This window comes from Parasteatoda tepidariorum, chromosome 7 (genome assembly GCF_043381705.1).
Source record: "Parasteatoda tepidariorum isolate YZ-2023 chromosome 7, CAS_Ptep_4.0, whole genome shotgun sequence".
Classification (NCBI taxonomy): domain Eukaryota; kingdom Metazoa; phylum Arthropoda; class Arachnida; order Araneae; family Theridiidae; genus Parasteatoda; species Parasteatoda tepidariorum.
The window spans coordinates 73,046,316-73,057,679 of record NC_092210.1 but is presented as its reverse complement, the minus strand read 5'-3'; the positions used below and the strand labels follow the sequence as shown (position 1 = coordinate 73,057,679).

The following is an 11,364-nucleotide window of genomic DNA, read 5'->3' as shown; positions in this document are numbered from 1 at the left end:
TATTTCGGCAAAGATTTACGTATTGTGATCTGTGGCAGAATATTCTCCAAGACTTGGGAGCTTCCGGGTAAGGAACCAAAAAATAAAAAAAAAAAACATCACAGTACTAACTTGAAGTTATTACCTGTTATTGTCAAATACCATTTATTGATCTTTTTTATGTCATTCATGATGTCAAAATGTCATATATGATGCTAAAATGATGTCAAAAATAGGCTTGTGAAAAAGAAATCTTTAATGCTTAAATAGTTTTACAAATATCTTAATTTAAGTTCTAAAAAAAGACCCCGTACTCAATTGATTTCTTTTATAAATATTTCGTCGCAGAGGACTTTAACCAGTTTGCTAACAGAGTCTTTATTTGTGTAGTCTTTCTCGGATATCACCCTGTGAACTGTCACCTTTCCACTAACCATCTGAAAAGAATAAAAGAGGACATTTCAATAAAATAAAACGAAGAAAAAAATAAATTTATATTAAAAAAGGGGGTCTTAAAGACTAAATATATTTTTACAATTATTTTAATTATTATCACCATTATTTAATAATAATAATAATAATAATAATTATTATTAACATCTGAAACACGTAAAAAAGAAGTAAATAAGGATAGAAACAACTTCTATTTTTGCTGGCATATTACAAGAAAACAATTTAGATGAAGGAGAACAGCAATAAAAGTATTAAATTTGTTGTATTTTTTGATATATAGTGCGCAATATAAAAGAATAGACCTCCTTTAAAACTCTGGATCTGATCGTATTTTCACGTAGATGGATGCCATCTTAATTACATCTAACTACCTGACATCTAGTTCAAACCTTAAATACGCTGATTGATTTGCGCCGAAGATATTTTGAAATTACAGAATCAGACATGTACATTCTCTAAAATAAACATGGTTGTTTTTAGAAAAAATCAGCCTTTTGACCAGCAAAATATGGGAGAGGTAACCATAATCTAGAGAATATGATCTGGTCCTAATTGTTTAACCAAGAGTGTGATCAAAAATTTGAGCTCTTTAAGTTTTACGTATTTCGATATACATCTTATTGCTAATTGTTTAAAAAAATTTTTTTTACAAATGTACAACTCATTAATCAAAACCTCAATTATAATTACATATAATTATTAATATTTATAATTGGGTATAATATGAAAAAAACATAACTACTTCCACTGCGAAAATTTTACTAGGAATAACATTTACCTTTTACTTTAATTAATAAGCTGAGTTCTTAATATGTTTACTAATTTCATAAACTTAGATAAAGCAACAAAATAAATTATTTCAAAAGGAACTAGACTAATACAATTCCAACCTGCCGAGTAGCGACTTATAACAAGACACTTCATTTAATGTTTACTTGTTGCTAAAAATCAGGTTCGCAGAAAATGCTGTTTACTAGTTAAATGTAGTAGGAATAACACAACCTGTGACGTAGGCTATAGTATACCCAATTATTAATTATTTTAAATTGTTGCACGCCGGTACGAGATTAAATAAAATAACTTAGTTGTCTCTGCATGGCAACATTTTTGCTTGTAAATAAAGGTAGATGGTGTTCTTTCAAAAATATACCGAAAATGTGATTTAATTACCTTTACGCGAAATAACATCTGGTGCTGAAATACTCATACGAATCAGCGACTTGGAACTACGCCAGAAATACTGGCTAGTTATTTACGACACTTTTACTATCACGAACTTTGTTTCCACGGAAGAAAAATGGCGACGAAAGAAGAACAAGTGTCGCAATTGAAGTGGAAACGAAAAACTATTCGAAGTAACATAACTTGTTTCCCAGCTGAGATTAACAACATGACAGGCGTTACGTCGAATGAAGATGTAGAATATGCGGTAAGTCGTTTAACAACCATCTTAAATGAAATGAAAACGGTTGATAATGAAATCCATGTTCTTTTTACGGATGACGAATACGAACATGACATTACCCAATGTGAAACTTATACAGAAAGCGCTGAGCGCGCAATTTTTAAAGCCAGAAAAAGCATCCCAAATAAATTATCGCCAATTATTAACGCCAGCTATAATCCTAATTTGGGCACTGAAAATGTCAATTTGGCGACTAATTCGGTTACTTATCCATCACTTGCTGGTCAGATGACACCTGTTAGCTCAACACAATGAAACTACCGACGATTAAGTTAGAATCATTTGGAGGTGAAGTTGAAAATAGGCAAAGTTTTTGGGAACAATTCCAGTCTTCTGTAGATTCCAATCCAAACCTTTCAACTATTGACAAGCATGTGTTCTTAAGAGGTTATTTGCAAGACGAACCAAGACGTTTAGTTGATGGTATCAGTATTGTTGCTGCCACATATGAAACCACTAAAAATCTCCTAATGGATAGATATGAGGACAGAAATAGAATTATCCAAGCACATTTGGACTTTCTGGAAAATCTAACACCAGTACGCAACTCATCGGCAACAGCCCTAAATGAAACCTACATTGAATGTAATAGAAGACTGCAGGCCCTACGCGCACTTGGTGAGGACATTGACAGTTACTGTCGTGTATTAGCTCCAAAATTACTACGAGTGTTTCCAGACGATACTTGTAAACAGTGGATCATTCATGCCCACAGAGAAAAATTGGCTGAAGGAAACATAACGAAAATGATGATGTTCTATGACAAGAAGTGCAAGAAGCATTAACTACGTCAAAAATAAAAGGTGATGTTAGTGGACCGTTTATTCCAACTACTGCCTTTAACGTAAATACTAAGTCCACTTCTGAACACAAGAGAAATAATTATATCCCTTTTTGCCCCTTTTGTGAATCTTCTGGTCATTGGGCTCAGAAATGTGGAACCATAACTGACTATGACACTCGCATACAAAAGCTAAAAGGCTCTAACCGTTATTTCTTGTGTACTAATAGAGGACACAGAATGACAAATTGTCGTCGCAAAGACACTGATCGCTGCACAAAATGCAAGAAGAAACACCACGTATCCATTTGTTCGTCTGCACTAAACACTGCGATCCAAAATAGTGAGGTTCATCACATTAACATACCTAAAACTAGCTTTACCCATTTACAAACTGCACGCGTATACGTTACTGGCCCTGCCCCCACAGGTCTAACGAAGTTAATCCGATGCATTTTGGATGGAGGCAGCCAAAAAAGCTTTGTCGATGCAAACATCATTGACAAACTGAAACTCCCAATTGTAAGCAATGAGCAACTAAACGTATACGTTTTTGAATCTCCCAGTACTTCACGAAACATGCGAAGATGTGTGCAACTTTCCCTTTCAAGTTTGTGGAACAAAAACTCGATTTCTATAACATCTTTCGAAAGTTCCAACAGATATACCTCACACCTTGCTGATGTTGTTCGATTTACTCGGAGCCGAAAACTTTAACACCTGCAGACCCTCCAGGAGACGACAGCTTACCCATCGAATTGCTCATTGGTGGCAACTATTATTGGCATGTGGTCACTACGGAACCCCCGATTAAAGTTACAGAATCTCTTGCCATAGTACCCTCTATTTCTGGATGGTACCTTAATGGGTCACGAACACACACTGCCATCAAACATGATTCATCAGTTCACCATCTTTCTGTTCAAATTTCTGGTGATTGTTTGGACGACGATGTGCACTGCTTGTGGGAGTTGGGATAGTATTGGTATTAAAGACACTCAAATTAGGAACAAGACTGTTCGAGAGAATGAAATTATGAGAGAATTTCAGTAAACCTACCAAACTGTGGGAAACCGTAGAATTGTGTCTCTTCCTAGGAAGCCTACAACATCAATTTTGTCTACTAACATAGCTACTACCGAAAAACGCTTGGAGTCTCTTCAGAAGCGACTTGCATCTAATGATGCTGTGAAGAAGGAATACGATAGTTGTATGCTAAACTACATTGTACAAGGACACGTTGAAGTTTGCGAGCTAGAGCCTTCGAACTTAAACACTGTATTTTACCTACCCCATCGTGCTGTCAAAAAAGTGAAACTTAACGAGACCAAATGAAGGATTGTGTTCGCTGCCTCATCACATGATCCAGGAAAGCCCTCACTGAATGACACTTTAGAAATCGGTCCAATTCTTTTACCTGAGACGATTGGTTATCTACTCAGACTGCGAATGCACAAATTTACAGTCACTGGTGACGGAAAAAAAGTCTTTTCACAACTAAGTCTACACGAAAGAGATTCCAAAAGATTTTTCTGGTACAGACTAACACAGGACAAAAATAACACAACTTTCACGGACGAAATAATTACTTACAGATTACTCGTCTACCTTTCGGACTAGCACGCAGCCTCTTTCTGTTATGTGCTGCAATACGCAAGGTGGCTTCAAAGCACGTACATGAATATTAATTTAGGTGTACAAAGTCAGCGTTTACAAATGGTTATCTTTAACATAGTGACAGCATATACCCAAGTCATGACATATTTTAAAATGATATCGTTAAAAAGAGTACCAGATCGTCGGAAATTAAAAACTATATAAATTCAGATAGATATTCGCATGGGCGAATACAATGAGGTGTTTTGAGCCAAAAATGAAAGCGAACAAATATTAATATTAGAAGCCAAATTTAGCGATAGAAATGGCGGTCTGACACTCTAAGCCTGAATTAGTGGAACATCGGATTTCAAACACTCAAATATGAAATAATAGGCCTCCCGGAGGCCGGAAGAGACTAACCAGAGATGCCTTAAAGCTGCACACGCTGGAATTAATTGACTTCGGGGTGGAAAAATAGATTTTTAATTCTTTTAGAAGATATTTTTTGGGATTCCAATGGAGATGATGCTACAGAGGTGGGGATCTAGATCAGGTTCCTCATTACTATCAACATATGCCCACGATCTTGATTGTGTTAGTGTGTTGCGTGCATGATCCAGTATTGTGTTTGGAACAACATCATTGACCGTCGCCAATAGCTCATTGATGTAACGTAAACAAACTAACCAAACTGAAATTCGTGCGTATTAATCTTGCAAATCGTGAAAAATCTATAAAGGAATACTTATTTCGAGTTGATTCTTAAATTACGCAATTCATTTCGATGCAAAATAATGTATATACCTGAGAAAACTGCCTCTTGATTTTAGTGACATCATTCGCAAGCGTTTTCATTGGATCTTCAATAAGTAAGATATCTCTTTGTAGTCTTCCCGAGGGAATATAAGACTGAATAATTTTGTCTTTCTGAACAAATTGAGAAATGGCATCACTCAATTCATCTTTGTTCATGCTATCTATAGAGGTTAAAAAGTTTGTCACACATTTCACTCTTTGTTCATAAGTTTCAGCTTTGATTAATTCGTCTTTCAGCTGAAAAACAAGCAAGGCAAAAATATTAAGTTATGAAGTAAGTAAATATTTGTTAAGAAGGAATATTTGAGAATCATTCCTTTGAAAAAAATAATTATTTTATATTATTTTTTAGTCACTTACATATTAATGATGAAGGCAAAAGCTAAAAATGTCAAAAGCAAAATTAAAATATTTGTACTAGAATTACTATAAAATCATCATGAACTGTGCAGATAAAATAAAATCATCATGAACTGTGCAGATAAAATGAAAGAAAAGAAAACACATCTGTTTGTGGTTTTTTAGACAAGCTTAAGTCCTTAGAGAAGGGTTCAAAAGGAACCATAATATTAAATTGTGTGTCAGGAAACGTTGTCTGTTGTTGAAACAGAGAGATCTAGTCTCCCAGTTAGCTTATTAATTAGATCAATACAAAAACTTGTTCGCATTAGAAAAAGTGCAAATAGAAAGATTTTGTTTCTCCCTCCGTTTGGCTTCCACTTTCCATTTAAATAGATCACATTTCTAGAGAGTAATAACTTAAACACTGCTTTACTATTTTTTTATGAACTTAGCAGATTTGGATGCTACTTAGAAAATGCATTTATACTTTTTTAAGGACTTGACAGCATTTGATGCTACTTGAAAAATGCATTATTGCTTTTTTATAGACTTGACGTATTTTGATGTTACTTAAAAAATGTCTTACTAATTATTATTATTATTATTTTTTGAACTTGACAGATTTTGGTGTTTAAAGCATCATACGCATAACCTTTTAGTTTACTCACCGTGTTGTTATCAATGGAAGAAAACTGAGCTACAAATTTGAGAAGGGAGTTTACTTCAGGATCACAATTGATTTCATTGTTGTTAACTTTAAGAAGGTTCGCTGTTCCGTCAAGAAGGGTTAGTGTGTTTACGCTTCGGGGATCCTGCTTGGCCATTTCGATTGCTAAACCACTTCCCATCGAATACCCGATCAAGTGAAAGATTCCTCTTGTTTTGGGCTTGATTAACTACAAAAATAAACAGTTTCCTTTAAGACAATTCATGAAAAACTTAAAGACATACAACATTTAGCCTCTACAAATAATTGTTTCATATATTATAGAGTGTTTTTAATAATAATAATGTAAGTGATGCGCTTGTGTAAACATACCATTTGCGTAAAGATAACATTTACTATTCACCTGAATGATGTCAGATGGAAATACTAACCTCTTAACTTCTTAATGCATAGCAACAGCCATAAGATAATATGGATTTGATAAGTTAAATGCGCCACAAAGTATGAACCCGAAAACTTTCAGTATCGATCGAAGAACCAAATTATGAGCAAAATGAAATACAATTGTTATTACACTAATTTGTTTTTGGAAATTACCCTATTTTTTAAGTTTACCCTATTGTGAGAACGCAGTTACAGAAATCATAAAGGCATCTAATTCTCAACATGAATGCATGCCTAAGTAATATTTTTTTCTCACCCAGTCATCCGACATTTTAATCTTGCGCTAATACAAAACCACTAAGGACGATTTAAGATACTGGGCAAAGATACAAAAGACTACATTATACATTGAGCATGGGCGCATAGATATACAATGTCTTTCAATGAAATAAAACCACCTTCATTTTGTGCTGTAAATAAACGCAAAAGAAATGCATATTAGGAAAAGTGTTGGTCAATTTGCACTACCAGCTCCACTTGGACAGAAAAAATTCACACAAGTAGAAAAGAAAGAGAAAAAATTGTTCCGTCGAAATAAAGTTTAATGGCTTTTATGTCCCCCATGTATAACTTGCAATTTTTGATGTTGCTTGCCACACCTGGAGGATTTTAGCATCATTACTACGCAAGGTCTTGAAGATTTTAATTCTGCCAGAGATTGAAAATTCTCCTTTATGGTGTATGCAACCCTACTGAAAAAAGAATATATACGTTTTCTTGGGGATTAAAGTCAGGGCAAAGTGCAGGCCATTAATAACTTCCAGCTTCAATTCCTCAGCATGACTGTATATACAAAAAAGAAGCGATTTCAGTGTGTGGCAGATTTGAGATCAGCCATCGCTGGCAAAGGATTGGTCTTTCAGAAATAGTTAAATGAAATGCAACATCGCATATTTCAAGTCATATGTAGCAGATATTTGAAGGCAATCAGATGTGGCTTTATTTCTCATTTTCCTTCTCCCTTTTTATTCGAATTTTTTTACGGTCTGGGGGGTGGAGCAGGAAGGGATTTACTCCTGGTAAATATGTTTTTGCATGTAGAATTCTTTAGCATGCATATTTAGTTTTCATTGGTTTTCTTTGTGTCCAGTCACAGTACAAAATAATTGTTTCATTTCAGTGGAACACACTGTGAATAGACTTCATTTTAATCATCATAACTTTTAGAATGATTTGTCCCACCTTTTCATACCGTTTTTTTTCTTTAAATGTTTTAAAAATAGAAAAAATTTTGTTCAACTTTTCTGTTTTGTTTGGATAAAATAAAAAGAAAGTTGTTAAAATTTAATATTTTTATTTCCATTATATATTTTTTGCGTTCCATTTTTACAGAAATAAACGAAATTCAAAATTTTCGTTCAAATATAGTTTTTTTTCAAAAATGAAAAAAACAAACAATAAAAACAAAAATGATGTACTTTCCATATATGTCACTTATCTTATATATTTTAAATTTTTTTCTTAGCCTTTAAACCACACTGGTAAAGGTAGTTAATAGAAAAGCAACTTTTTCGTGCTGTTAAAAACTTCTTCCCTATAAATGCCGTTTCAGAAATGCATAAATACTGAGTTACTTTGTCTGAATGTATTCAAAGCATCAATTAAGAATAATGAAAAGGGAAATTTTACGGTTGGCAGTGAGCTGCTTAGAAAAACCGATGTTTATTCTCCCAAAGTCTTAAAATTAATTATAAAATTCGCCAACAGATGATGCTACTGACAAGGAAAAACCTAAATCAACCTTTTTAAAGTAACCATTATCGGCCAAAATATGCATACATTCTAGTCTCCCATAGTAACGAGCGGTTTTTTGTGATTGTTAAAAGGGGTATTGAATTTCAGGCTTTAAAATTTTTTTTTGGACTTAAGTTCAATATATAATGATTTCGATCACCGATTAGATCTAAATTTAAACAAATGTAGATGTAAGCGTAAAAAACAAAAACAAATTGCCAAATATATATATATGAAAAATATAAATAATAACAGTAAATATGTAGTGGAAAAAATAAACAAATTAAAGCAAATGATTTAAGTGTGACAAAAATGTTACCTTTAAGAAATAAGCTGCGAGTTCTTCCATGTTATTGGCTTCAATGTTGTTCGTCCACTGCAATGTGTAAAAGGGCTTTTCAAATGACTTCGTTAACAAAGAGAAAATTCCAACGTCCGTATTTCCTATGTTAACTATGACAACTGGAATTCCGGCTGTAAACTTCGTGAGTTGAAACACAGGTTCGTTGATGGTCATCGATGGTAGTTTTATGTCTGTGGTGGACACAAGATTTGAAGATGGTTTCACGGACGATGTTGCAGTTTCTTGAGCTTCTCGGACTAATTGCTCCAAATCGCTAAATTTCATTTTAAAAACTTCTTGCATGGATAAAGATGAGCCGAAGTGCGTCTCCAGCAAGTTTCCAAATTCGACTGCAAGGAGAGAGTCCAGGCCCATTTCCCCCAGACTCCTTTGTTGCATGACCTCAGTAATTTCTCCGCTTATACCTACAATGCATATCAACAGTTGCATAATCAGTTTTTAAGAAGATCTTTTTATTTTTTGCTTTCTGAGGTATCCCGATATTATTGTCTTTTTTTATTCAAATTAATTATTTTAAAATGTTCACATTTAATAGCTTCAAATAATATTTTATAGAAGCTAATTAACTTTTCATAAAAATTTAATTTAACGTTTTATTTAAATATTTATTATTTTTTATTATTTTATTTAATAATAGTCGAAAAATTTTTGAATTGTAAGGTATACAATTTTTTACATCATTTTAAAGTGTGTAATTTTACATGGCAAAGTATAAAATTTGAGCGAAAGTGGTCGAAACGTTCGAATTTTAAATAAACGAGTAAAACGTCTTTTTTTGCACGAATTATCTTTGGATAAACAATTTGACTGTGTTATTATTTTGATTCTGTATTATTGACATTTATGATTGCTCGCAAAAAATTTCGAGATATGGCAAAATATGCAACAAAATAACAATAATAATAATAATAATAAAATTAGCATCACGGGTCGAGACTTTAAATTGTTCTGCTGATCAAACTATGGGGACCATATTTCGCAGATTGCCACTACCCCCTATGTTTTTGGTGTCAGAAATCAGAATCCGTTGAAAAATAGGTATGTTTATTCAGAGAATGTACGTTTTTTGTCTGAATTCGTAACTTAAAATATCGTCTGCACTAATTAATTAGCATATTTGAGACCACCTCCTGGAATCATTAAATTTTTGCCTGCGAAAGTGAAGATCCGTTCATTAAATCGAAAATTATTCAGGATAATAATTTTTTTTTGCGCACTAAAAGGTTAAGAATAATGAGTCCGTGGTTTTTCAAGCAATTTGTACCATAAAAACCAAAAGTATTGTCCATACCATCAATTTATAAAGGTATTTGTCCCATTGTCAATATCATGCTCATTAAAACCGTTGGCTGCTGTTCGGAAAAATTGCGCATGCACACATTCACCTTTTTGTTTGATGTCCGATGTTCTCGTTGTGTTACTTTGAGCTCATTGAAGACGTAAATTCGAGAGGAGATAGATCTGAACTGTAGAACATGTGGCTAAAGATCTATAATTCGATTTTCAACTAAAGTTCCATCATTACTTTGTGTAGGATATAGCATTATCGTGCAACAGGAGGACTGCACTCATCCGTTTTTATATTTACCATTTAAAGTTTTTTTTTAAAATTACGTATTTGATTTTCTACTTCATACAAACTATTCGCGATCGCAACGAACTATAGGGGGCCATTGTTGTATGAGACGCATACCTGCGATTTCTATATGAACCGTCATTCAGTTACTCTGCAGACGTCTTTAATGTAGCTTGTAGCATTGTATCCTTCCTTCTTTAATGTGGCTTATTAAATTTAAAAAAGAAAAATGTTTGATATCCTTTCTTATACAACCGAAAACAAGATGGTATCTTTTTTTTTTAAAGAAGGAACATCCAAAACACATCTGAAAAATATTTGTAAATAAACAGAAAAAAATATGTATCTTCTTATTAGAGTTAAAACCTAATGCCTGACTAAATTTAATGATATAACCTGAAAGGCTTATTTAAACTTTACATTCCATAGTTTTAAGAATTATATTACTTCAAACATTAAAATAAGCAAAAAGTATACATAAGCTTCATAATTTTATGTAATTTAATTTTGTAAATAAAGTTTTGACAAGTAATTTTATCAAAACATTTTAAGTTTTAATAAAAATCATTATTTAGAAACTGAAAAACGTAAAGTAAAGAATGCTTACGATACAAAACAAAACAAAAAATTCTAAAAATTCATTATATTAAAATAAACGACTTTCATGTTTTTTCTTTTTTAATTCATAATCGTAAGTAGAAAACCATTCCATAGAAAACTATCATCAAGAAAAAAACTACTTAAAAGTAAATTTTTTTATTTTATAAAAATTAACACTTGCCTGCTTTATAAATCAGAAGAATTCCAAAATGATTTCTTCTTCAATTTTTGTTACCATTTTTTAGTGCTACGAAAATGCGTCTTTGGAATTTGCCAAAAATAGAACAAGATGCAATTTTATTTTTTCTGGAGCGAAATATTTTGCCCATTGTCCACCGAAATCCGATAAACTACTTTGATTTTAAATAAAGTGTTTCGTTTTATGATTTGTCACAAAAATTTTAGGTGTAGATTGGCGGCACTTAAAAACAGCCAAATCTGTAGCTGTTGTGGCGTTAATACATAAGTACCGAATTTTTATTCATACTTTTCTGAATCATATTACTTGAAACATTAGAATATGCAAGAAGTATACATAAACACA

The 11,364-nt window shown here is 32.8% G+C and overlaps 1 protein-coding gene across 1 annotated transcript in view; it reads right to left on the bottom strand.

The window, feature by feature from the left end:
• Nucleotides 1–214: 214 nt before the first annotated feature.
• Nucleotides 215–11,364, bottom strand: part of LOC107441937 (fatty acid synthase) — a 67,561-nt gene continuing 56,411 nt past the window's right edge. Inside the window, exons 25-28 of the mRNA XM_043048093.2 lie at nucleotides 8,600–9,048; nucleotides 6,104–6,331; nucleotides 5,082–5,330; nucleotides 215–416 (exon numbers count right to left, since the gene is read on the bottom strand). Coding sequence (XP_042904027.1) covers nucleotides 294–416; nucleotides 5,082–5,330; nucleotides 6,104–6,331; nucleotides 8,600–9,048 — 1,049 coding nt within the window. The 3' untranslated portion in view covers nucleotides 215–293. The remainder of the gene's footprint in view (nucleotides 417–5,081; nucleotides 5,331–6,103; nucleotides 6,332–8,599; nucleotides 9,049–11,364) is intronic.